This window comes from Panthera onca, chromosome A2, assembly GCF_046562875.1.
Source record: "Panthera onca isolate mPanOnc1 chromosome A2, mPanOnc1 haplotype 2, whole genome shotgun sequence".
Lineage (NCBI taxonomy): Eukaryota > Metazoa > Chordata > Mammalia > Carnivora > Felidae > Panthera > Panthera onca.
The window spans coordinates 58,275,226-58,301,927 of record NC_138340.1 but is presented as its reverse complement, the minus strand read 5'-3'; the positions used below and the strand labels follow the sequence as shown (position 1 = coordinate 58,301,927).

General features: G+C 56.6%; 1 protein-coding gene across 3 annotated transcripts; it reads right to left on the bottom strand.

The window, feature by feature from the left end:
- Window positions 1-7,118: 7,118 nt before the first annotated feature.
- On the bottom strand, window positions 7,119-26,426 carry TPRA1 (transmembrane protein adipocyte associated 1). Of its 3 annotated transcripts, XM_060631935.3 has the most exons (12): window positions 21,967-22,090; window positions 21,452-21,743; window positions 13,866-14,007; window positions 13,578-13,710; window positions 10,808-10,894; window positions 10,636-10,708; window positions 10,447-10,526; window positions 9,748-9,858; window positions 9,557-9,617; window positions 9,268-9,370; window positions 9,065-9,145; window positions 7,119-7,793 (listed from the first exon to the last, which is right to left on the bottom strand). In XM_060631935.3, the coding sequence occupies exons 3-12, from the start codon at window positions 13,988-13,990 to the stop codon at window positions 7,550-7,552; spliced, it is 1,098 nt and encodes a 365-aa protein (XP_060487918.3). In that variant the 5' UTR covers window positions 13,991-14,007; window positions 21,452-21,743; window positions 21,967-22,090; the 3' UTR covers window positions 7,119-7,549. The 3 variants fall into 3 exon arrangements, with proteins under 3 accessions (XP_060487918.3, XP_060487916.3, XP_060487919.3); XM_060631933.3 differs by lacking the exons at window positions 21,452-21,743; window positions 21,967-22,090 and adding an exon at window positions 26,405-26,426; XM_060631936.3 differs by lacking the exon at window positions 21,452-21,743 and having other exon boundaries at window positions 21,967-22,096.
- Window positions 26,427-26,702: the final 276 nt, after the last annotated feature.

The window sequence follows — 26,702 nt, the reverse complement described above, 5'->3', positions numbered from 1 at the left end:
CCGGCTTTAAACATTCTTCACAGCGGGTGATTGGGTCTTGATTTGCTGGATGCGTTCAGCTGAGTCACCGTCCCCAAACAATATGAGAAATAAAAAGCTGGCCACGCTCGGATGGCCAGCAGCCGCCTCCTGATCCACTGGGCCAATTACACGGGCCGCTCCCCGCAAGCAGGCCCAGCCCCCCCGAGGAAGGTCCTGCTTAGAAACAGAGGGCGGACAGCCCCCTAGACAGAGAGGCTGCTCGGTGCCAGGCCCGGCACAGGGTGGGGGTGGGGCGCGATCAATACCACGTCACAGGGGAGGAAATGGAGGCATGGGGACCAAGGGGTCCTGCCACGTCACACGTGAGACCTGGGTCGAGGAACGGGGTTGTCTCCTTGATGCCCAAGCGGTGTGCATCCTGGACCCAGCTCTGCCATAAGCATCCCAGGGGGCTGTCTCTCCCCTCCAGGGCAATCCTGTGGGGACTTCTCTGCACCCCTAGACCGTGGAGTGACTGCAGCTTCCTCACCTGGGTCCAGTGGCCCCAGCGGCAAGGCTCAGAGCCCCTTCTTTGTTGCTGTGTCTGTGAGTCTTGGCAGTGGAGCGCAGTGGTTGTATCCCTGAGGTCAAATCCCACCCTGCCTTGTGTTTGGCCACGTGACCTCTCCTTCCCTCGGCTTCCCCATCTGCAAAGTGGGCATCGTAACCGTGTGGGCCTCTGTCGCCCACGTGGAGTGTTCGGAATGTGGTCTGAACATCGATAGTTGTCACAGGCCCCTGGATGACAAACGACTGTCATTATGCCCCAGGATAACCAGCCGACATCACACGGCTTCCACTCCAGTACACGGGCCTGCCAGGGGCCTGACTTCCTCTCCGATGGAACACCTGCCCGTCAGCACCCCTTCGGCCTGTCGCACCTGCTGCTGCAAGGGGGAGGGTGTGGCGGGAGTGTGGCCACTCGCTTTCCCCCGGGCCTACCTCCCAGCTCCGCTTCCCCTGAGACCATAGCTGCCTCTCTCGGAGCCCCAGTGTCCTCATCTGTAAGGTGGGGGTGATGGCAGAAAATCTGCCTTGCAGGGTACGTATCAGGACCTTAGCAGAATTACCTGCTGCGGAGGCCCCGTGGCCAAGGATGAGACCAGCTCTCTGAGAGACAGCAAGCCCCCAGAATCCAGAGCAGCCTTGCCTTTGCCCCTGCAGAGTCTGGAGGCAGAGCCCATACATGCATCTCGGGGACACAGGGTGCTTGGACCCACTTCCTCTGAGGAGTAGGGGTCCGGTCTCCAGCGCGGTCCTGCGACAAGGTCGGGAGGAGAGCCGGACGGCCACTCAGCTCCAATCTGCTCCCTGGGGCTTAGGACCGAGCTGTAGTAGCTCTGACTCCTCACTCCTCTCCAGTCCCCCTCCTGAGACTGAGGCTGCTGGCTGCAGCGTCCCTTTACCAAGTTTAGCAGGTGCTCCTCTGGGCTGGCTGGGCTCTGTCGTGTTCACCTGCCCCGGGGAGGCGGAAGGGTAGAGACACGGGTCTCTGGGGAGAAGCAGGGGCGGGGGAGGGGGGTTCTCTCTGAGCAGACCACGGGCTGACAGGCTCCATCACATGGCGCTGCACATGTCCGGTAGCAAGTGCAGGCCACTGAGCATTGCTGGAGAGGGACTCAGGAAGCTGGCTGTCTGCTCTCGGAGGGGCCGCTCCCCTCATCTTAAGAGAGAAGTGTGCTTGTCCCTCCCGGGCTCAGGGCGTGGGCCCACACGGTGGGCAGCACAGCAGTGACAGCTCGTCAGGGGAGGGGACGGCACTTCCTGCATCAGCATTCCAGAAGGAAGCTCAGTGCAGGGTCCTGGAGACACGTTCATAAACCGTAACCCCGGATGCCAGTGTTTCCTCGACTTCATGGCCCCATCTCAGAGCCAAGCCAGTGTCACCATGGCTCCCTAGCTCCCCAGCAGGACCACGTAGGTCCTGTCCCAGAGCAGAGGAGGAGCTCCTAGAACCTCAGGGAGGAGAAAGGCCGGGGCGCTTGGGCTATGAGCCTGGCCCAGGCATCTCCAAGGAAGGAAAGCCATGAATGGGAGAGGATAACTTTGGCGTGAAGCTTCCGGAAGGTGGCACAAGATGTGAAGGGGAGGCCCACGCCACACAGAAGATAAGGGGTGACCCTGTGACCCCCCCAGGCTGTTAGTTGTCCCCAGCCCAGACCTTGCTCCCCCTATTTGCTGAACATCGAGTGAACTGAGCACCATTAGGAACCGAGTGGTCTATCTCATTTCACCCTTGTATCGGTCACGATATGCTAGGACCTGCTGCGTTAACACATGGCCCCTGATCTTAGCAGCTTAAAGGACAAGGCGTCTTTCTCATTCTGGCTAAATAGCCAGTGCAGTCTAGCAGAGGAACTCTTGTCACGAGGTCCCTCAGGGACTCAGGTTGACACGGGGTCTATCTGGACATACGTTCCCACCATTACTGCGGAGGACAGAGTAATGTACTACAGTTAAATGCTTCTACCCAGAAACGACACGTGGGACCTCCGATCAAAGTAAGTCCCGCGGCATTACCCCTCTCCCCAAAGGGGGCAGGGAAGTACAATGATCCTCTATGTGTGTCCGGAAGGAAGAGAAGCAGAATGTGTGGGCAATCCTCAAGCAAACCCCCCTTACACCGGTGCAGTGAATCCCAGGCCACAAACATACAAGTGACTTTCTAGAAGGCTCCTTAATTTCCCACTTGGTCCGATTCTGCTGAGCAGGTGGAAGATTTCACCTCTGTTGTTCTTGGGGGCTTTCTGCCTGGTCCCTGGACCAGGTCAAGTTTCCTAGCTCTGGTACAGTGTCAGGATGTCAGGGGAAGAGAAGCTTTCGTGCCATTTATTATGGGCTGAATTGTGCCCCCCCCCCCAAAAGTCACACGGTGAAGCCCTAACACCCAGCACCTGAGAATGTGACTGTATTTGGAGACAAGGCCTTTAAGAGCCAATTAAGTTAAAACAAAGCCATTCGGGCGGGCCCTAATCCATTTGATGGGTGTCCTCATAAGAAGAGGAAATTTGGGCACACAGAGAGACATCAGGGGTGCGCCTGCACAGAGGAAAGGCCATCTGAGGACACAGTGAGCACACCAAGGAGAGGGGCCTCAGGAGAAGCCAAGTCTGCTGGCACCTTGATCCCAGACTTCCAGCCTCCAGAACCGTGAGAAGGAAATGTCTGTCATGTTAGCCACCTGGCCTGCAGTACCTGGCAGGCCACTACACCACTGGTTGCGTGTTCCCAGCCGTTACCACTAAGACCTCCAGTGCTCCTGGCGACAGGGACCTGCTGAGCTCAGAGCTCTGCAGTGTCTGTATCACTTGGGCTCGGAGACCGCTGTGCCCAGAGTCTTCCTCCCGAGGCTCACAAGGGCGCCATCTTATCTGGAGCCCGGCCTCCCCCATGCCTGGTCCTCAATGCTCAGGGACACATAGACCTGACTCCCAAGGGAATCCCCACCTGCTGCCTTCAGTAACCCAAGGCATTTGGGACAAAGTCAGGAGGTCAGCCACCATCTGTGGGCTTCCCTGGGTAAGGAAGGACAAGACCCAACTCCCCCTGACATGAAAAGGAAAAGAAAGCAAAGCTCAAGAAGGAAAAGACACAATTACTATCTCAAAATAGTATCCTATTTCCTGCGAGTGACCTGTTGGTGGTGGGAGGGGGGCTATTTTGATCCTCACATATTGTCATTAGGACCAAGCCTCTGTATACAAGATAGTTTCTTTCTCTCCCGTTAAGGAAGCCTGTTGGCAGCAGTCCAGTGCTGGTACAGCATCACCATCACTGGGAACAGGACTTGTTGTTCTGTCTATTTGAGAAGTCCCAAGGCATAGCTTCCCAAAGTCACCTTCCTCATCATCCAAGATGGCTGCCAGAGAGTCGGTCATCACATCAGCATTGTAGGAAGCAGGGGGACAAAAGAGCATACCTCCTAGCTGAGTCAACGCCCATTAAGCAGTCTGTGTTAAAGAAAGCCTCATACTTCTGCTAACATCCACTGACCAAAACTTAGTCACGTGAGTGACTACAAAGGGTCAAGGAATGTCACCTTACACCTGCCTGCTTCACTGAACCACAAAACACCAGGGTGTGGTTACTAAGGAAGGGAAGATTAGATAGCAACCAGTCATCAGATACCCTGAGTCCCTATGAGGAAACTGAAGGTCAGAGAGAAGACGCCACTCGCCCAAGGTCCATACCTCATGAGCAGAGGCAGCAGGGAGGTAGGACTGGAACTTGGGCCACATAGGGTTAATTCCATCGCCATAACAAGGCTTCCAGAATTCCCCACATTCTGGCCACTCTTCAGCATGGTGTTTGTTGCCATCTGGAAAGTGCTCCTAGAAGAACAGGAGCAAGCAAGTCTTTTCGGGAAGATTAAAAATTTGAATGGCGCACAGTGTCAATGAGGCTGCACTGGTAGGAGTTAATACTCGTACAGCCTCCTTGAAGAGTGTGCTGGTTCAGATTAGGTTGAACTATAAGAGAAAAATCCAAAGCGGTTTAAACAAAGTAGACATTTTTTTCTCCCTCATATTCAAAAAGCCATCATAAGGGGCACCGGCTGGCTCAGTCGGCTAAGCTTCTTTGTGACTTCAGCTCAGGTCATGATCTCACAGTCCATGGGTTTGAGCCCGCGTTGTCCTCCGTGCTGACAGCTCAGAGACCGGAGCCTGCTTCAGATTCTGTGTCTTCCTCTCTCTCTGTTCCTCCCCCCATGTGTGCCCTGTCTCTCTCTCTCTCTCTCTCTTAAAAATATATAAACATTAAAAATTTTTTTTCTAAAAAGGAAGTCCAAGGCCACCATGGATGCACCAGTGTCAGGACATGGGCTCCTTCTATCTTGTTGCACTTCCATGAGAGGCTTCCAATCCCAAGATACTCTGTGATTCAAGATGGCTGCTACAATACCAGCCACTGCAACCACATCCCAGTTAGCAGGAAGGAACAGAGCCTGTTCTCTCTCTAAGGAAGTTGTGTGTATGCTTGCATCCCATTGGCCAGAACGTAGTCACATGGCCACACCTACCTGCAAGGATGGCTGGAAAATGTAGTCTTATTCCAGGAAGCTGTGTATCCAGCTTTTAAAAAAACCAGGGATTCCATTACAAGGGAAGAAAAGGAGGGGTGCCTGGGTGGCTCAGTCGGTTGAGCATCTGACTTCGGCTCAGGTCATGATCTCATGGTTTGTGAGTTCGAGCCCCGCATCAGGCTCTGTGCTGACAGCTCAGAGCCTGGAGCCTGTTTCGGATTCTGTGTCTCCCTCTCTCTCTGCCCCTCCCCCACTCACGCTCTGTCTCTGTGTCTCAGAAATAAACATTAAACAAAAATTTTTTTAAAAAACAATGGGAGAAAAGGAGGAGAAATATATGTATATTGGAGGATGGCTATTAGTCTCTGCCAGAAGACTGTAAGACTAATTACAACTAATTAAGACCACGTGCTCCAGTAATTCCACTTGCATGAGTTACCAAAAGCATATTTCTAAGGATTTTTGCCACTGTGCTGTCTGTTGTTGCAAAATAGATCCGGAACAAAAGTCCATCCCAAGGGGACTGGTTAAATAAATTGCAATATATCCATAATGTATGCAGCTGCCGGAGGGAAGCAGCTCTCGCATCTGACATGGGATGATCCCAAGATCAGATGTCAGTGAGGAAAAAATCTACAGAACGTCTACGTTCCCAGAACAGGGGTAATGAATACACACGGGGGCCTCTGGAAGGCAATGAAGCCCCTGGCCTCGGTGGTGCTTCGGGGGGGAAGGGGACAGGGAACCTGAAAGTCAAGGTAGGGAGGAGAGTCAAACTTCGCCGTACACCTCCCTGCACCTCGTTTTTTGAGTGTGTGTGTGCGTGTGTGTGTTTTGGCATGTACGTCTATTACCTGTTAAAACACAAACTTTAAGATCAGGACAAAAAAAGGGGTAGGCCTCTAGCCTCTTCTCTTCTGTTGGTGCCTCCCTGTTGACACAGCCATTTGAGCAAACCCCGGCTGTGAGTCTGGTATCTCAGCACAGGCGTCCCGGGCTGCAGGCACTGAATGCAGCTCTGGGCTGGACTGTCCGGTCCCGCCCGGCCCCCAACGCTTGCCCTGCCTGGGAGGCGCTGCAGGCCTCCTTCGCCCGCCCCCAACAGGCTTCTAGGAAAGCTGCGAGAAGCAACCTCCTGGCAGCCCCAACGGTCCCCGCCCCGGCTGTGCCTTTGCACTTGCCGGTGTCCGGGCCCACGGATGGCCCTCTGGGCCCCCGATACCGACGAGCGTGCCTCATGGGCCCCCCCCTCCGCCAGTGCCCTTGCTGTTCTCCCACGAAAGAGGGCTGGCAGGGCAGGCGGGGCCGGGCCTGACCCTCAGCACCCCTGTGGTCCCACTGAGCCTTCCTCCTCCTCTCTGGCACAGGGGATCGCATAACTGGCAACTCCCTTTTTCTCCGGCTGCCCAAAGTCTCAGGGACAGACTTCAGTACGATGGCAGCAACACGGACACCAGCACCTCTCTCTTATTCACAGGTTGCTTTATTCTGGCCCCTTCTCAGCGTATCCCATCAACTCCCTGCCATCTTACCTTCGGAGCACCTGTTACGTGGCAAGCACTGTTCTAGGGGCTAAAAACAATCCAGTTGTCACTACTGCCCCATAACCGTCTGCCAGCCGTGCACGCTTACTGTTTCCTAACCCTTACAAGAGCCCCTCGAAGACAGGCCTTCTAATCCCCATTTTCCAGATGCCGAACAGGAGCTGGGGGAGGAGGAGCGGCCTGTCCAAGATGGCAGAGCAGAAGGAGCAGAGAAAGGATGGGGCCCGCAGGGCTCATCCTAAACCCCGGGCTCCCCAACAGGGTAGGGAGACAACAGCTCACAGAACCATGATGCTCTTTTCATGTGCGTCTCCTCTGCTCAAAAAGGGCCTGGGGCAGGGAGCCCTGGGATCCGATTTCCCTCTATGCCCCCAGCAGCCAGCCTGTGCACTGGCCAGTGTTCCTTGGCTGAGTAAACGAAGGGGCCCAGGGCCTCCCAGGGCTGGGGACACAGGACCTGCCAGGACCTCTGTACGTCACGGGTTCTCGCCCCGGCCCCAGCGCTCCAGCAGAACCTCTACAGCTACACCTTCTGCTCCTTTTGTTTTTTATTAAAAAATAGATCAAGAAAATATCTACACTTCAGCCCACCTGCCAGAGTGGGCTCTGAAGAGGCCAAAGTGCCACGGGGAGGGGACTTTGGAAGGGACGAGGAAGGCCAGACCGGTCCCGGGTGCGCAGGCTTTGGAGAAAGGAGACGCCCTCAGCAGGCCCTGGGAGATCAGAGTCTGGGCCATGTCGCTGAGCAGGGTGAGGGCAGGTGGAAGGGGGAGGCGGCCCCCAGCTAGAGCAGAGGTGGCCACAGGCAACGCAGAGGGCAGGACAGGGCCCGCACGGGGCTGCCGCCCACAGAAGGTCCTGCGACCTCGTCCTCCTCCACCAGGGGCTTTGCGCGCCCTGGCCTTCTCTCCAGTCTGCCCTCCGCAGGCCCCAGCAGGCCTTCCTGCCAGGGTGGCCACACTCAGGCGTTGATAGCCTTCCAGCGCTCACTGTCTGTGCTGTTGATGCTGCCAGTGTGGCAGGGCATGGAGGCGATGTCGTCCAGGTAGGCCACCCCTCCGGCCGAGTCGAACTGTGTACTCGCGGCCCCTGCTGCCTCCGGTCCCTCTCGCCGGGCCACCGCGTAAGGCTGGGGCAGGTGCACGTCTGGTTCCTCAGTCTCGTCCACTTGGCATTTGTAGGAGAAGAGGATCTTGGGCTCCGAGCTGGTGGAGAAGACAGAGAGACAGGGAAGCTCCACCGGAGGGTCAAGAAAGGCTTCCTTTTCTGGGCAATAAGGCCTTCGGGCAGGGAATGAAACACAGGAATGGCTGCCTAACCGCCACCCTGGGAGGTCCCCAAGGCTTGGACTCTGGAGTCCAATGGGACTTGTTTTAAAACTCAGCCCATATGTGAGCTTGGGCAAGGACTTCTGCGCCTGTTTCTGTACAACTCTGAGCTCAAGAGGGTAAACGGAGGTAAATTCCGGCCCCGAGGTGCTCCGCAAACACCAGCTGTGACCTCCACCCTTGCAGCTTTGTGACCTCTCACTTTGCATTTACTGGTCCCTCCAGCATCGAGATAAAACTGATGGGGAAGCACTGCACCCGATTTGCAAAAAGGAGCCTGAGGCCAGGGAGATAAATACACATGCAAGGTCCCACACGGATCAGGGTTGGGCTGGGGTCCAATCCAGCCCCTCTCACCCCACCTCTGATGCCCCTACTTCCTCAAACCCAGCAGGTGGGGGAGGGTGCGGCGGGTGGGGGTGGGGGGCAAAACGCCAGCACTCCTGCCACAATAGAGGCCCAGGGTCCAAGCCTCCATCCCATGTGTCCTTAGCAGCCTGTCTCTCTGCCACGTGCACCAAAGTGCACCCACCCTACGCTGCACTACAGGCCGGCTTCCCCCAGCCCTGCTCCTCTCCCTAGCCACTCCCAGCTTGAATCCGGGAGCATGGTGACTTGTGTCTCCTTTGTCCCCTGCGGTGTCTGGCGGCTGCAGCGGTGCGGGACACGGAGTAGGTATTCAGTGAATGCTTGCTGAAAGAATGAGCTAATCTACCATAGAACAAAAAGCAGCAAGTGTAGAACAGCGCAGAGCTACTCTCCTGCCGGGAAAGTGTGTATGTCTGTATGTGTTGTATATATAACGTGTAACGTGTATGCGTATATAATGTACGAATGTGTATGCGTGTGTGTAAGCACGTGTAGGAATATACATACACCCTTCATCGGCATCGCCTTCCTGGTATCCGAGCCTGCGCCGGGCCGAGGGACGCTCAGGACCGCGCAGCTGCGGATGCGCAGGCGCAGAAAGCTGGAGGCGCAGTTCCGCCGGCAGCCACGAGGCGGAGCTCACGGCCCTCAAACCACCAGAGGCGGGGTGGCGAGCAGGCGGGCCACCGCCTACCCCTCGGGGCCCACACACCTTGCCCACACCCCCCCCCCCACACACACACACACCCCACCCCCCCACCCCCGGTGGGAAGACTCACCCAAAGAAGCCCCGGAGGAAGGCCACGTAGATGAGGGGCGCAAAGAAGCTGAAGTAGAGAAATGTGGTGGCATCTACACAGCTGGGGGGCAGGAGGAGAGGGTCAGGGAGGGGCCTCCTCTGGGTGGGGCCTCGGCTTGGCCTCCCCCTGCCCGCCACCCCCACAGCCGGGCCAGTAGACACCCTGAACCCCGCCCCACCTACCAGAGCCCCTCGATGATGTCGGCGCAGAGCAGCGCGCTTCCCAGCCCCTGCAGCAGGTTGAGCAGCGCCAGGATGCCCGCATACACGTAGAAGCTCCTCCGTGCTGGGGGGTTGGGGACCGTAAGGTCCTGCCCTTGCCTCCACCCTCCATTCCCAGCGTGTCACCGGAGACCCCTCTGGGCCCCCAGGAGGACTCCCTCCCTGGCACCCACGGCTCTCCGGGAAAAGAGTCAACGCCCCACCCCCCAGGGACCCAGCCCTATCCCAGAGCCACCCACCAGCTGCTTACAAGGCAGGGAGATGCGCTCCTTCAGCGGGGTCTTGGGGAGCACGACCACCAGAGAGTAGACCTGTGGTGACAGAGCAGGGCTGAGAAGGATGCTGGGGACACCAGTACCAAGGCATCCAGTCTCATGCTCTGAGGCTCCTCGGGGCCACCCCCAAGGTGCCCAGAAGGGGGGAGGGCACCCTCGGCCTCACCAGGAAGAAGAAGCAGGAGCTGACCAGCCAGAACTGGCGGCCCCCATGCCCATAGATGTTGAAGTCCTCAGCTGACAGGTGGGCATCAGGGTACAGGATCTCCAGCGTCCCCTGCAGGGGCAGGTGGGGGAGGGTCTCAGTCTCCTGCCCACCTGGAAAGCCCCCTCCCTGGGAGCTCCTTCATACAAAGCACCCAGATCTCTCCACCACCCCAAGCCCAGCTCCCCAGCTTGGCCATCAGAGATCCCCACTCCAGACTGCTCTCTGGCCTCGCCCTGCCCCCTGCCCACCTCACTCCACCACCCAGAATAGGCCCAGCCATGGGGCAGGAGACAGAACTGGGCAAGAGGCAGCCCCCACCAGATCTAAGGAAGGAGTCTCTAGATGGACAGCTCTCAGGGTGGTCTGCAAACCCGTATTTTCCTTACCCGGGCTGCTTCTTAAAACAGCAAGTTCTGGGCCTCCTCCCTGCCCCCACCCCAACCTATTGGATTAGAATGGGGGGGGGGGTAAAACCTGCCTTGTTAACAAGCACCCCAAGTGATTCCTGGGGCACATTTAAAGTTTGAGAACACTGCACCTGATAAACATTCAAACCCTGACCCAGAATCAGGAAGCAGTGGATGTGCGGCCCTCAGTGACCCCCTGGTCTCCTCCAGGGAGCCCTCATTGCTGCACCTGCCCCACCTCCCCTCTTACCTGGGTGACAGAGTAGGCCAGGGACAGCACTGTGGTGATGGCCAGCACCCGCTTGATGCTTGACTTGCTCTCCAGGTGACCTGGAAGAAACATGCTGGTCGGTCAGGGGGAGCCAGCCAGGTGGCCGTGGTGGGGTTGGTGCCCGCTAGGGAGGGACAGGGAGAGCACTGGCCCCAGCCGCACACGCACCAAAGGCAAGGCCCAGGATGACCACACTCAGCTCGATGGCCAACAGGAAGAAGCGGGTAATCTCCCACAGGATCTGGACACAGAGTGGGCAGACTGTCAGCCTGGGGGGCCCAGTCACCCCTCTCCCCAGTGCCCAACATCCCCCCACCCTTGTCAGCAGGCCCGGCCCCACCTTATCAGCAACGGTGGCAGCGTCTGAGGTGCTGACCGTCATGGACACCACGGCCCGGGCAATGCCCACCAGCGCCACTACGAACACCTGGTGGGCGAGAGCGGGGATGCCATTAAGGGGTCAGGGAACGAGGCGTCTGGGAACAGCGGGACTGCAAACCCACACCCCGCCTCTGCAGGAGCCTCTGATTCTTCGAGAACAGAAGGATTCTACGCTAAGAGTCAGGGGTGGGATGCAGGGGGGTGGCGAGATCCTCCGCTGCTGGTGACAGTTCCCTCTCCGGCCTCAGTTTCCTGGCTACACTGGCAGCCTGAGAATGGTGACATTCTTAGGGGTGACATGGTGGGTCCCCACTGCCTCCTGCCTCTGTGACCTCAGGCCAGGAAGTGCACCTCCGTGCCTCAGTTTCCTTATCTATGAAATGGGGTAAAACTAGCATGCACCGCATTTGATGGCTGGCAGGGGCAAATGGGTAAGTACATGTAGCAGAAGCATGCGTGGCACCCAGTGAAGGCGAGGTGCACATCGGGTGCTAGCACTGTCATATTAGCGGTTTTATTTCCAAGATGCGGGGGATGGGAGGGTGCAGGGAAGAGACATCAAAGACCCTGGGGAGGGCTACTGCACCGGTAGGCGGTGCAAAAGTGCCTGGATTTTGTCACCCTGGTGTCCACTCGCTTCTTCTGGCAACAGCCTCCGCCCTCTCCCTGCCGCTCACATGGTTCGGGGGGCTGACCCCACCATGCCTGGCTTCAGGGGCTGGCCTGTAGCACAGGGCTGGGCATTCAGCCTATGGCATTCCCTGATTTGGGGATGGCAGGGGATCCCAAGGGAGTCTAGTGAAAGGCACACCCAGGACAGCAGGTGCAGCCACTACGAAAGGAAGCTGAGGAGCGCGCCAGCCTGGAGTTGCCGGGCTGTCTGACTCCAGGAGGGCAAGACTGCTAGAGGCGAGGCCAACAGAGAGATCCAAGCTGACAGGGAGACAGAGACTGTGCCCCCACGACATTGCTGAGCCCCTGAATCCAGCCATGCCTGAAGCCCTAGGACTTGTCAGATTCTCAGTCAATATGTTCCCTCCAGCTTCTATGAATCTAACTTTGGTTTTCTGGGATACATATGAAGGGGAGAGTCCAGGTACAGGGCCGCCTGAGTGGCCCCGTCAGTTAAGCGTCAGAATCATGGTTTTAGCTCAGGTCATGATCTCGCGGTTTGTGGGTTTGAGTCCCAAGCCTGGCTCTGTGCTGACAGCAAGGAATCTGCTTGGGATTCTCTCTCCCTTTCTCTCTGCCCCTCCTCACTTCCTGCCATGTGCGTGTTCTCTCTTTCTCAAAATAAACAAATGTAAGAAAAAGAAGAATCCAGACACACACAACAGTCTGTCCTCTGTGCCACAAAAACCGTGTCAGCCTCCTGGGGAGGCTGACCCCAAGATCACAGGAGCGCCCCAGGGTAAAGCAGACCCAGTGCACATGATGTGAGAAGGAGGGCACTGAGGCACAGAGAGGCCAAGCCACCAGTCCAAGGTCATTCAGCACAGCTGGGGTCCGGAGATAGCCTGAGTCAACCCTCACCGCTGTCTCCTGAGCTTTCTAGAACAGAGTCCCCAGGAATAAGAGGGCAGTGCTGAGTCCCCTGTCCCTGCGTTGTGTTCCTGGGCATTGGCCTTGGGTCGCTTCTCCCTGTCTGCTCCCCTAGAGAGGGCATCAGTAAGTGATGCTTTAAATAAATGTTTTATCTGTGGAATAAATACTCATCTCTGTAATGAGTCAGAGAGGCAGCGGAAGACAGAAGAGAGCAGGCTTCAACACCCACCACTGCCTCACAGAGGAGGGGGCTCCAGTCAGCCAACGACCCCTGGGGCCTCCACCAACGGTCTCCAGGGTTCCACACAGCCTCCCCTGACCCTGCCTGCCCGCTGACAACTCCCCTGCCTGGGAAGCTCTGAGCCAGGCCACAAAGAGGGGGACCAGAGAGCCATTCAGCTCTCAGGCAGTGGTAGCTAAGAGGCAGAGAGAGGGGAGGATTCCAGTCAGTCAGGCCTGAGCTCTGAAGGATGCAGCTGGATGGCCCCGCACCTGGAACGCTCACCTGGAAGCCACACCTTGGGCCCACCTTCTCAACCACAGCCCTGCTACCTCTCCCAAGGAGGCCCACACCAAGAGCACTGACTGAGGAGAATTCAGGTTTGCCCAACAGGCAGGAAGAGGTTCCAAAGAGGTCTCAAAGAGTGTGTGGATGGCTGGATGGACAGACAGACAGATGGGGGTGGCCGTGGGCATTTCCCCCCCCCCCCCCCAGCCAGTATCTATTCCCCTTCCCTCTACTAATGATTCCCCACTTTTCTTTCAGGGACCACCACCCTCTTCAGTCCACATAGTCTGGCTGAGTTGACCCCACACCCCAGCGCCAAAGTGCCCCTTTCCCTGCTAGTCACAGTGATTGGCTCGGGGACAAACAGGGACCCAAGGTGGGCCGGTCAGAGGGAATTTCAGGTCCATACTCGCACCGCCAGTAAAGAAGTCCTCTTCCGCTGGCATTGGCAGGGAGGCAGGATGTTAGCTCACGGCTGCTCTTGGCTATCTCTGACACCAGGCAGGGAGAGCTCATCTGAGATAAGGCCAGAGGAGGGCAGAGATGCAGAGAAACAGAGTCCTGATGACACCCGTTCATCCTCTGGATCCAGCCTCATCTGAAGCTGGCTTTCATTACAGAGGCAGTTGAGAATTCCCTTTTGCACTTATGCCAGTTGGAGTTGGACTGAACTCACCAGGATATAGAAGGTGATAAAAATGGGGCTGGAGGTGATGCGGATCTTGGCCCGAGCGAACGGAAGCTTCCAAAGCAGGAAGATGAAGAAAAGCACATTGGGGACGAGCAGCAAGACGTCCCAGTACCGGACCCTAGCAGACGGAAAGAGAAGCCAGCTGACTGGCAAGGCTCTGTCTGCACCCATCCCCCTCCGCAGCCCGTCATGCACACGCACACACCCCCGCACACACGGGGGAAACCCACTCACACGCAGCCAGTCGGCCCAGCAGGGCCACGGCTGCCTCACCTGGAGGTGCCAATATCCTCATAGAGCAGCAGCAGACAGCGATGTGGCACGCTGATGTTGGGCGCCACGGGCGGGGGCGGGGCTGTGCTCCCGTTGGCCCGAAACACCTCCTCCAGGGCGTCCATCCCGCCAGCAGCTGGCCCTGCGGGAGCGAGAGCCCCAGCGTGGCTGCGTGGCCCCGGGTCTCTGGTCTCAGGTTCCCAGTGGAACCCAAGAGGGCCGCATACAGTGGGCCTGCGGACAGCTCCCCCACCCAGCAGGGGGAGGGCGGGCTGTGGCTCCTGCACGTGCCACAGCACAACCCCCAGACAGGGGCCCGGTGACCCCAACAGTAAATGCCACCGCACTGATGGAGCCTTACCGTGAGCCTGGCACAGCAGCGCAAGCCACTCGGCACGACCTCAGTTCATCCCCCCAGTCCCGGGGGCCCCGGGGACAGACAGAGAACAGAGGGGTTAGGAGCCAGAGTTGTTGGCCCCTCTGTGCCTGCTTCGTCCTGCCCTTGCAACGCGGTAATGACCGACGGCATCCACCCCGTGAGGCTAAGTGGTGCCAGGCGCCTCCTACGACCCACACACGTGCAGTCCCCAGATTCCGCGAGCTGCACTTCCTCCCTGCACGCAGATGCAGAGCCGACTTCGAGGCAATCACACGGCCACCAGGCGCCAGAGTGGGGCATCAGGCACACCTCAGGTGGCCCACGGCCCTCATCAGCCTCTGCTGCCACCCTGGAAAGGCAGACACAAATCTGGGGGGACGTGCACTGTGCCTGGAAGCTGCACAGGTGTCCAAGTGGAGAAGGGAGGGAAGGAGATGTCCTGCAGAGGGCGCTGTGTCTGCAAAGGCAGGAACGGGGGCTGATGTAGAGTCGGCAGGTGGGCCCGCAGACAAGCGTCTCCCAATGACAGCTTAAGACCCCAGCCTGGAGGTGCCTGGGTGGCTCTGTCGGTTGAGGTCCGACTGCAGCTCAGGTCATAATTTCATGGTTCTTGAGTTTGAGCCCTGCATTGGGCTCGCTGCTGTCAGCGCAGAGCCCGCTTTGGATCCTCTGGCTCCCTCTCTCTTTTCCCCTCCCCTGCTCATGCTCTCTCTCTCTCTCTCTCCCTTTCTTCCTCAAAAATGAATAAATAGGTAAAAACAAACACTAAAAAAAAGAAGAAGAAGAAAAGAAAAAGAGTCCAGCCGGTGGCCAGGAACCCTGGGAACTGCCCTGGACAAAGCAGGCTCCCAGGTCACTGGGCTCTCAGGGACAGGAGCAGAGGGGCTGGGCCCACACTGCTGGCAGCAGGGATTTCCTCAGGGAGCTCAGGGGGCCCAGGGCATGTGAGCGAGGTGTGTGTGGCCCGGGCACCAGGACGTAACAGATGCCAGCATGAAAACTAATACTTGAACACACAGGGCCTGATGGCCTGGCGTCTCCACTTCTGGGTACATTTATAATAGCCCCAGGCTAGCAACAGCCCAAATGCCCACCATCGGCAGCAGGCACACATATATGGCGGCGTCGGTATAAGCAGCAGAACAGAAAGAGAAACTACTGTTACCAGCAGTAACACGAAAGGGCCTCACAGATACGGTGCTGAGCAGAGCCAGCCACGAGAGTGGATATGCTGCTGCCTGACCCCGTGCAAAGATCTAGGCGAGGGTCACCTTTGTGGAGGACGGAGGGCGTAGTGGTGGGGGGAGGAACACCAGCTTCCGGCGCTTGATCTGGGGGGGGGGGGGGGGGGGGGCGGGTACACAGGCGTGTTCACCCTGTCAGAATCCACTGAGTCGCATCTAGGATCTGTGTGCTTTTCTGCACGGGTTACACGTCAGTAAGTTTTAAAAAATTAGAAAGACGCGTTCTGTTTACACCCCAAGAGTGCAGATCTCACACTCAGCCAGGGGCAGCCCAGGACGCTCAGCGCCCTGTTAGCAAGGATCGGTGGCCCCTGAACGACGGGCCGAAGGCGAGGGCTGGAGGGGATACAGGGACATCCCTGCTACCTATCCAGGCCATGAAACGGGAGCACTGCCTCTGGCTGAAAGGGAGAGGAGACTGAGGCAGGTGGGCTGAGACCATCCTCCTCCATCCCTCTCTCCAACAGGCCACTCGCTGCCTGTGGATCACATCCCCATTGGCAACTCGAGGCCAAACCAACAGGGCAAACATATGCCCGACACACAGTAGGTCCAAAGAAAGGGTGCGTTCTTCGTGCATTTTCCGCCCGCAGCAGCAGCACCTACCACGAGCCAGGGAGGAATCTGGGTGTTGGGCCACACTTCCCCTTTGTTCTAGGAGGGGAGGCAGCCAGCCAGCATGAAAACTGCCTTACGAAGCAAACTTCTCCTAGAGATAAAGGCTCAGAGAAGAAAACGGAGGAGTGGAATGGAACAACGGGTAACACAGTAGAGACTACCAGGGTCCCCAGCATCCACCCTTCCCTTTAGCACTGGAGCCCAAAACTCACACAAGGCTGCCCAGAACAATAGCTATTTTCTAAGCTTCCCTTGCCACTGGCTATGGCCCAATGACCAACTTTTATCCAATTGTAAGTGAACAGTTAATTTAATGAGTTTGTCAATTTCAGGCCATGCACTTTTCCTTTCCCACTGCCTGGAATAGGGATGTGGTGGCAGGAGCAACAGCAGCCATATTACACCACGAGACGGAAGCCATGGCTTGAGGAGAGAGCAGTAAGAAAAAGCATCTGGGTCCCACACCCAATAGGCCTCCATGCATATCCTGGATGGCTTGCACGCAGACTGTCACGCGACATGCAGGAGTAATCTTCTATCTTGTTGTCTCGACCTTTGTTTCAACAGCTAAGGCAGAATCCCAATGAATATAAAGAGGTGCTGCTTTGGACTGGGTCGTCAGACAACCCAGTGCCTTCTGCACTAGATCTAACTAATCGAGAAGCAGGCAGACTTGGAAAAATCTGGACAAAGAGCATATCTGCGAGAGAACAATGAATGGAAACGCCGTGAGATACAAACAGGCTTGGCGTGTTCAAAGGGCAAAAAGCAGGCCAGTGTGGCTGGAGGTGATCAGAAAGGCTGGCAGGGCCAGGTCACTGGGGGCCATATGACCACATGCAATGCGATTTCATTCTAAATGCAATGAGAAGCGTGTCACGAAGGCTGGGGACGGGATCCCCTTTCCACTCAGGCTGCCGTGGAAAACGGACCGGAGCGGGGGCAGAGTGGAGCCCCTGTACCAGTGCAGGCAGGAGGGCGTGGCTGCAGTGGGGGTGGAGTGGAGGAATTTGGGATACCTTCGGGAGGGTTGGCCCACCTGACCTCCCCACGGACACACGGAGGGAACGAGGGAAGACAGGAAGGATGTGGTGGCTTCTGGCCTGAGCCACTGGATATTTTGCAATGGCAAGGCCAGTGCTGTTAATGTGGCCCCACCAAACACTGCTCCCTTGTCCCTAACTGACAAAGTGCTGTTCTCGTCCAGGCCCCCTCCATGATGCCCTGCTGAACAGGCAGGGACCCCTCTCCCGGGCCACAAGCTGAACGAATTACTGTTGGCCAGTGGCTTTGGGGTCAGGGCAGTGTGGAACAGGACCAGGCACTTGGGTCGTGTGCAGGGGTGCTCCAGTTTGACACAGGGACTGCGGGGGCAGGGTGCTATGATGTTTTTATAGACAGGGGCCAAGGCTGCCAATGTCCCGCAACATGGGGGACGGTCCACCAAATGGATAATCGTCCTCGCCTTTGCCAACAGTGCCCCGAAGGGAGGCTCTGGTCAAAGTCAAGAACGGTGTTCTCTTTGCTGGTGGCCAGTTCAGGCCAGGGCACGTGATGCCACACGGGGGAAGTCTCCCAGGAAACGTTTTCCTTCCTGAGCACCCGATACTTTGAAGGAGGAAAGCCCCTTGTTTGTACCTGCATGTGGCTGTTGAGGGTATGACGTCTGAACTGCAGCCGTACTGAACACGGGGAGGTTACTGCTGGCAGGGGGTGTGCCGGCCCCCTCAAGACTTCTCGTGACCTGAGATGCTGACTTTTAAGTGACCGGAGTTGAAGGAGAGAGATTCTCCAGCCCCCTCCACCCCACTCACCACTCCCTGTGGAGCAAAGTGTCAAACAGCCCCAGGAGGGGCAGGTCTGGGAGAGCAGGCCAAGCTCCCAGCAGCCGCTGGGAAGCTGAGAGCTCCTTGTGAAGGGATGGGGATCCCAGTCCCCAGTGGGGATGAACAGGGCTAAGGAGCAGGAGAGCCGGATAGAGAGTCTGAAGGGGGAAGCGTCACTTGGTTTTGCCTGTCCAGTGTCCCAATTTCCTGAGGGGGAGCCTCACCTTCCCCAGTCTCTGCCCATGAAATTTGGGTACAGCGGACTGTACCACAGCTCCAAGGAACGAGCATGGGATCTAAGCCTGGCCAGTCGGGATGCTCCCCTGCCCCGACCAATGAGAATCAGCCCTGAGACTTTTGCTATAGTTGTTTGGAACAGATGGGCTTTCTGCTAAAAGCAGTACGCCAGGGCTGTCCCACTTTGACCCTGCACATGGATACCCACCCGAGAATAAAGCCAACTTCGAGGAATATAGAGCCGAGAGACAGATGGAAATACATCCCGGAGACAGAACAACCTCATGCGAGCCCCTGGATCTGGCCACACCTGAAGTTCATCCTACCCCTGGACTTTCTTTTGCGTTTTAAATCCCACAAATTCCTTTCTCTGCTTAGGTCTGGTGGAGTCTGATTTCTCTCCTGTACTACTGAAAAACTTCCGGCTAACACACGGTATGGAGTTGGGCAGATCCGGGTTGCACTTCTGGCCCTGCCGTGTACTTGCTCCGTGACCCTGCGTGAGTCGTTTCTCCTCTCTGAGTGTCACGGGGACAATAACACTTACCCGACAGAGGTGCTGAGGATCAGACAAGGACAGAGAAGCAAAGGTCTACAAAAGGTAACATAAAGGTAATTGTTGCTTTCTGCCCCCTCCACCCCCAGAGGAGGGCTTGGGGTGTAGAGGAAAGAAGGATTTGGTTCCAAGTCCAAGGGCCCCTTTGCAAGCACTGCTGGCTGTGGGGTGATGAAGGAGAATAACATCGACTGCTCCCCACCAGTGCCCCTGCTGACTCTGCTACAACAGCACAGCACACTCGCTGAGCCCTCCCAGCCCTACAAGGGAAGTACTTCTGTTACCCCCACCGTACAAAGCTCAGGGCCAGCGAGCCGCCTGCGAGGTAATCTGTCTCCAGTGCCCAGGCCCTCAAGTGGCAACTTGCCAAGGGCCCCTCTCCAGGCATTGATCTCTCCACCTGTAGATGAAAGGCTTCATCTAGAGCTGTGCTTCTCAGACCTGAGCACTGTGCACAGGCAGGTTCTGATCCGCAGGCCCGGGGCCCGGCTGACAGTCCTCAACGCCAACCCCTGCGGCGCTGCTGGTCAGAGAACCACAGCTGGGTCATGAGGCTGTTGGCTACACCAGAATTGCCACTATGGGTCAAAGCTTACAAACCAACTGAGGCAATGATAAAAAATGAAACAACCACGCACACTACCTGGAGACAGAGGACTTTACGTGTGGTGACACACTTAACTAACACAGCAGCCCCTAAATGAGAGGGAACTACTTTGTACCCATTGTACAGAGGGGGAAAGGAGAGGCACAGAGGGGTGAGTCACTGGCTCTACACTCTCCTCCCCCCACCGTGGGTGAGCTCCTGGCCTCAGAGGTAGAAGTCTGGGTGGTGACAGACAAGGAAGGGGACTGCAGGCTCACGAAATGGGGGACAGCGGGACAGGAGACGGTGGGAAGGCCGGCTGAGGGCAGGGGGCAGTAGGGGTGGAGCCCAGACTAGAGAGGGGAATTCTCAGAGGACTTTCTGGGATGCTTGAGTAGCCTAAGGCAACCCCAAGCCTCTCAGGCCCAGGGAAACTGGGACAGACTTGTCTTCCACCTGGGAGGGACTTTCCTGACCTTGTTAACATTCTAGAGGCCATCTTCCCGCTCACCACTTGGGCCTCCAGTTCCGTCCCTTCCTCTGTGGCCGGCCTATGGGGCAGGATGCCAGGCTGGCTCCAGTCATGCAGTGCCAGACCTGCTATGAGCCCCTAGATGGGATTTTCACTTCTCTGGGCCTCAGCTTTCCCATCTGTGCATTGGGATTGACCAGGGCTGGATGGAAAACTCTAGGGAAGGCAGAGAGCCCCGAGCGTAAGAGAGAGGCTATGCCTCATAGTTGCTGTCATGCCCCTCGGGGCTTCTGACCCCTAGCAGATTGCTGAGCTTCTAAACCCTAGAACCAAAACAAAATGAGAAGGCTCCAGAGGACAGACGCCAACCCCTTATCTTTCATCCTTGGGGGTGGGGAGGTGGACACTGCCTGAGACACACTGCCAGCAGCCCAGGCAGGAGCCCCCGGGAGGATGGGAAGCCCTGGGCCCCTTCCCTCATCTGTCAAAGCCCAATCTGATCTGACCCCTGCCTTCTGCTCTGCCTCATTCCCTTCCATTCTCTAGCCCCTGGCTTCCACCTTGTTCTCCAAGCTGTTAAGCATCCTCCTACCTCAGGGCCTTGGTGCTTGCTCCTCTCCTGCATCATCTCCTCACGTGGCCCATTTCCTCAGGGCGCTCCTTAACCATCTCTCACGGCTGGCCCACCGGGTGTTTTCTTTACAGCACTTCATTTGAAGTGTCCCAGCTGCGTGTTTATGTGTTTACTGGCTGCCCATCCCAGGCGTGCTCATGACCCAATCCCCTAGAATAGCGCCTGGCACAGAATTAAGTTCTCACCAAAATGTTACAATGTGGACAGATGAATCTCCAGCAGAGTGCGGCCAAGCCCTTCTGGGGAGCTGGAGAAGGATCGCCTGGGAGGACCCCACAGCCTCATCCCCACTACAGAGGCAGAAGGCAAAACCGCTCTCCACCCTCCATCCCCCCGATCCCGTGGAAGCTGTCTCTGAGCCTCCCAGACAGTCCTTGATGCAACAGCAGCCCGGCCTTATAAACAACACCTCCTGCTGTGGAAGCAGGTCCTGTCACGCTGTTTGTAGGTGGGGACACAGGCCCAGATGCGGGGCCACTTGGCCTAGATCTCCTCCTACACAGCCTCAAGCCCCAGGGTCCACCAGCCCTGTTCGATGGCCAGCCCGGGGCCTGTGCAGCCCTGTGTGTGCTCATTCCCCCTCGCAGAGGGCTCAGCCGCCCCATCCCATCTACGGGCCTCCCAGTTACCCGCCTCTTCCCGTGAGTCCTCACCCAGGGGCCCCTGGCCCTCTGAAACTTCCCCAAGGGGGTCCTCTGAGAGTGTGCCGTGAGCGGGAAGGGGTCATTCCGAAAGGAAGGAACGGCGACAGGTGGGCCCCAGGTCCAGCTGTGGGGATGGGGGTGGGTGTCCCGATCAGCTCCCTGCTCTCCCGCAGCTGTCGCGGGAAGTCACTATGGGCACCCGGGCTCTGGGAGCTCCCTGACAGAGAGGGACTGTAGGTGCGGCGGAGGCCGGGAGGCGTCCCTGGAGCGCCGGTCCCAGGCGCGGCAGAGGGAGGGGGGCACCCAGCCCCGCGGCAGGGCTTCCGGACGCGCAGCTATGGGGCTCCCCGTCCAGGTGTGGCGGGAAAGGGGAGAGGATCCCCTCCTTACCTGAGGGTCCCGGGCCGTGCTCAGCCCCCGCCGCCCGGGCCGCTCATCCACCACCGCAGGGTGCGCAGACCCGGCCAGGCCCCGGGACTCCGGCCTCCAGCGCCCCTGGCAGGCAGCAAGGCCAGGGAACGTCGCGCAAGAGCCGGGGACAGCCGGCTCCGCGGAAATGGGGAATCGGCGGGAAAGGGGAAACGCGGTCAGCGCGCCGGGCCCACCGGCCCCCAAGACACCACGCAGCCCTTCCCGGCAGCGGTGACCAGATGGCAGGCGCGTCCTTTTCGTTCAGCCAAAACTGCAAAAACAGCCACAGCCCCTACTTATAGCCCTCAGGCCCGCCCCCAGCCCCCAGAAGCCTATAGAAATGTAGTTACATCAAAAAGAAGGCGCAAGCCGCGGAAGAAGCCAATCAGATCCCTAAGAGGCGGGGCGACCCGCTGACCTCTTAAAGAGACAGCAAGAGGGCATTGCGGGGGAGGGAAGCAGCTTTGGGGTAGGGAAGCTGCTACGTATCTCACCCTGAAGGCTGCCAGGATCGCGGACCCGAGAACTGAGGACGCTGCCCCCCTTTGGCCCCTGCTCCTGCCCCAGCTGTCAGCAGCTGTCAACAGACCCGCTCGCTCCAGCCAGTGCTCCTCCTCTGGGGCCCGGACGCGGCAGGACCGTCCAGGGAGGAGCCTCCGCGGACCTCCCCCTCGCGTGCTGCAGCCTCGGGCGCCCCTCAGCGGCAGTCTTGCCTGGTGACCTTTGGTCACCTGGCTGGGGAAGGAAGGGTAGGGACAGCCCCTCCCCCTCTCCCGGAACGACGCGTTTCCACAGCATGCCACGCTGCCCCTACGTCCACCATCAAAGCGCTCTGGCATTATTGAGCACCAATCGGGTTTCAGGCACTAATTTTCACAACCTTGCAGGGCGGTTATTATTAGCCGCCTATTCAGAGGAGGAACCTGCGGCTTAGAGACGTTAAATAACTTGTCCAGAGCCATACAACTAGGAAGTCAAGACGCCCGGGGTTTGAACTGCCCCTCCTCTCATCTCTGACTTCAACAGGTCTTCAGGCAATCTCCTCTGGGAAGCCTTCCCTGATTGCCCCATCTTTGCCGTGTTCACTCCTGCCTCTCCTCTGCTGGCCCTGCGTGGTTTGGCCCCTCCTGCGTCTGAGTCACCGTTTCCCACCTAACCCCTCCTCATTCAGCGTGCTCAAGCCACGGTGCTTTCTGTTTCTCTTCCTTAAATATACCAAACTTGTCCCTGCCTCCCACTCTCTGCATCTGTCCTGTCTGGCTGGCTCCTTGTCACATGACCTCCTTGACACCCTAGCTAAAGTAGCTGTGCAGTCTCTCACATAATGCCCCTTTATTTCCCTCCAAGCACCATCTCTCGAACATGATTATGTTCATTTACTTGCTTCCTAGTTCATCAGCCACCCTCCACTAGAATGTCAATGTCATGAGGACAAAACCATGTTTGTCACTTTCTTTGCAATATCCTGAGGCTGACTCGGTGCCTGGTGCAAGTTGTAGACACCCACTCATCACGGTAACCTCAGGACACACACCCAGTGATAAGACGGTGACTTCACAGTTGGGCTGGAATGACATGGACCCCGTTCTTCTAAAACAGGAGAAGGTTGGGAAGTCACCACCTCGTGACCATTTGGGATTCGGTTTGTCTGGGACTTTCCCAGCTTGGACTGTGGTCAGTGTGCACAGTTTCTGTAGTGGCCAGGAGGGGCTGTGCCCAAGCTGATGCCTGCCTTCCTGAATGGGCTACGGGGAGTCACAGTCAATTCCTAGAGTCGCCAGGAAGCTAAGAAAAGAACTTCATCACTGCTCACGTTTAATTAGGTAAAACAAGTCCTAGGCCACTCCTCACCTCCAGGGGGCAGGAAAACTTCCCTCCTACCACGTTCCAGGAAGAAGAAATGGAGTATCTGTGACCAGGCTAAAAGACTACGCTCCATCTTTATCTTTATGTGTGTGTGTGTGTGTTTTTTTAAGACAGTACAGACTTTCCGGGGCAGGGAGTTTGCTATTATCATTGCAACGCACAATTCTGCATTCTATACCCTGGGTTTGGGGCCTTGCGTGTAGGTTTCTGCAGGATTTCCGAGGATATCTATTTCGTGCCCTCCTCTTCAGGGCAGAATCAGGATCTTATTCACTGTGGTATCCCCTACATACAGGACAGAGTGGAGCATTAGCGAAGTTCAAGAAGTGGTAGTTTAACAAACAAAGATCAGACTCCCAAGTTCTGTTCCTTGTCCTACACTGGGCTCAGGGGTGGTCATCCTCTCTAGGCCATGGCTGCTACAGAACGGGGATCCCTGAAAGCAATGGAAATCTCAAAACAACAGAAACAACATGACTGCTCTGCTGTCAGAAGAAAAGTCTGTACAATTTGTCATGTAACTGTCGAGGCCAAAGGAGCAGCCAGGAAGGCTGAAAAGATCTCTGGGATATATGTACTCAGTAGTTGGCAGAATGCCCATGTTGGTTCCTTGGTCTGTGTGAGGAGAGTTTTCTCAGAGGTGAAGGTCAAGTGAAAGCCCCTGAAAGTTGCCTCCTACCCACCTAGCTTAGCCAAGATAAGTAAAAAAACAAGAACAAAAACAAAAAAACAATATCACATGGACAAGGGAAATGCAGAGATTAGTGCTACCCATGGAGACCTAAAGCATCTGGAGTTGGGGATGGACCCCATCGTATCCCTATTTAATTCATCAGTCTGATCTTTAAAAAATACAGAAAATGGTAGTGGATTGCTACAAACTCAACCAAGGAGTAGCCCCAATTACAGCTTCCGTGCTGGTGTCCTTGCTAGCGTGGATCAGCACGGCCTCAGGGACCCAGAGGCTGGCCTTCTATTTGACCACTCATATCAGGAACCATTGACATTCACAGGGAAGGACAGCCATTCACATTTATGGTCTTGCCCCAGGCCAGTGGTCACTCTCCCACCAAAGGGCCCTGGCCATCTGGACATTTGACAGAACATTGCAAAGACATCCTACTAATCTGGCTGGCTGAACGAGAAGTAACAAGTAAATGAAGACCTCGATGAAACATATGTGCTTCCGAATCGGGTGGAATATAAACCCCGGGAAGATGTGGGGGCTTGCCACATCAGTGGAGTTTAGGTCTGGGGCATACCAGAACATCCCTTCCAAAGTAAAGGACAAACGACTGCATCTTGAATACCCCATTGCAGGGAAGGAAACACAATGCAAAAACTCACTCTTTGGGATCTGGAGGCAGTATATTCTACACCTGAGAATTCTGCGCTGACCCATACATGTCTGGATGACGTAAAAGGAAAGAGCTGTCCCATGGACCACAGGGCTCACAGACCCTATAATATTAGAGGCATAGACGGTGAATAAAGATGCTGTGTGAGGTTTATGGCAAGCCCTAGTGGGAAATCCATCATGTACACCCCTAGGGTTCTAGAGCAACGCCAGGCCACCTATAGCAGAAAATTATATATACATTCCAAAAGCAATTCCGCTAGGCTACTGGACCCTGGTGGAGAGAACTAGGGGACATCAGGGACCATAAGGCCAGAGCTGCCCCTAATGAACTGGGTTCTATAGGGCTTGCTAAGTGGCAAATTCATGTGGGCCCAGCAGATTATAAGCGATATGTTGTACCTCCATATCATCCACCCCCGTCACACCAGCGCCTCTCCCTCATTCACACCTATGACCTATCCAAGAGGTCCCTCGTGACCAGCTGACAAAGGAAAAAGGCTAAGCTTGATCGGAAATGAGCTGGCTCCTTATCAGATGTCTCATATGACCTCTCATACCCTCTAGTTCACTTGCTGTGAACAAAGCCAGCTGCCATGTTGTGAGATGTCCTGTGGGGAGGCCCACATGGCAGGGAAGTAAGAGGACCCCCTCCAACAGCCAGTGTGAAATCGAGTCCTCATCCAACAGTCTGGGAGGAACTGATTCCTGCAACATGAGGCAGCTTGGAGGTGGATCCTTCCCAAGCTGAGCCTCTCCGATGAGACTGAGGCCCCCGCCAGCACCTTGACAGCAGCACTGTGAGAGATCTTGAGGCAGAGACACCCTGCTAAGCCACAGCCAGATCCCAGACCCCTAGACACAGTCATTGCTTCAGGCTGCTGGATTCCAGGATAATTTGCTATAAGGCGATAGATAACTAATACAGTCCCATCCACCATCTCTTCTCTGGCTTTTCCCCAGCAGCTCCCAGCATCCCATCTCCTGCCCAGAGTCCTTTGTTGGTGCCTCCTAACTGTCAGTGTTTCCCAGGTCCCAGGCCTGGGTCTTTTCACTGCGCTCACTCTCTGGATTGTCCAACCACTCTCAAGACAATCTACAGCTGAGGCCCAAACTCCCTCTCCAGGTCCAGACCCGAGCATTGGATGACCTCCTGGAAATCTCCACTCAGGGCCCATGTTTAACACAGCCAGAAACAAACATCCTCTTTGCCCCCAAATTTGTCTTCCCTCTGAGCTCCCCATCTCAGAGGTGGTGCCATCATCCACCTAGTCTCCTAAGCCAGAATCCTGGTGTCATCTGGGATGCCTCCCTTTTGCCTGCCCTCAATACCCAATGCCAATAGATTCTCTCTTCTAAGTATCTCTGGGATATTTCCAGTCTTCATCATCCCTCCTGCACCTACGCTGCGATCCATCCAGAGATGCTTCCTCACTGCCGCGCTCACCAAGGGACCTGCCCTAGCTTGAGCTAGCTGCCTGTAACTGGAGAGAGGACAGCAGCAACGGTCTCCAGTTTGGTTCAATCCACCACCACCCAGGAGCAGCCTGAGGGATTCTCCTTTCCTGGGCATCGCAAGCTGTTTAACCGAAACTACAGAAATGCCTAGAGATCCCCGCTGCGCCGTGCTCTCTTATATATTTACAGTTGTCGTTCTTTGTATCTGGAACATCTCGGTATCTTTGCTTCCCTCAGTCAAAATAACTTACTAGAACACCAAATGTGGCCTCCTACAATCCTGGAGCTGTTTTGGTGCTTGAAGAATTCGGCCTGAGGGCTTTTGGAGTAGCTGAAACAGACTTTCTGTTCATAAGACCTCGGGAAACAGGGCTCTCTGAGCCTCGGTTGCCCCATCTGTAAAATGTCCACAGGGTGGCGAAGGTCGCGCAGGCAGCAGGTGGCGCTGGTCTTCATTGCCCCCACCCGCAGCTCCAGCTCCCACACCTCTGCTGGTCAAAGCGCTGAGAACGGCTGAGGGAAGGCCGGGCAGGGGAGGGGCCTCAGAGG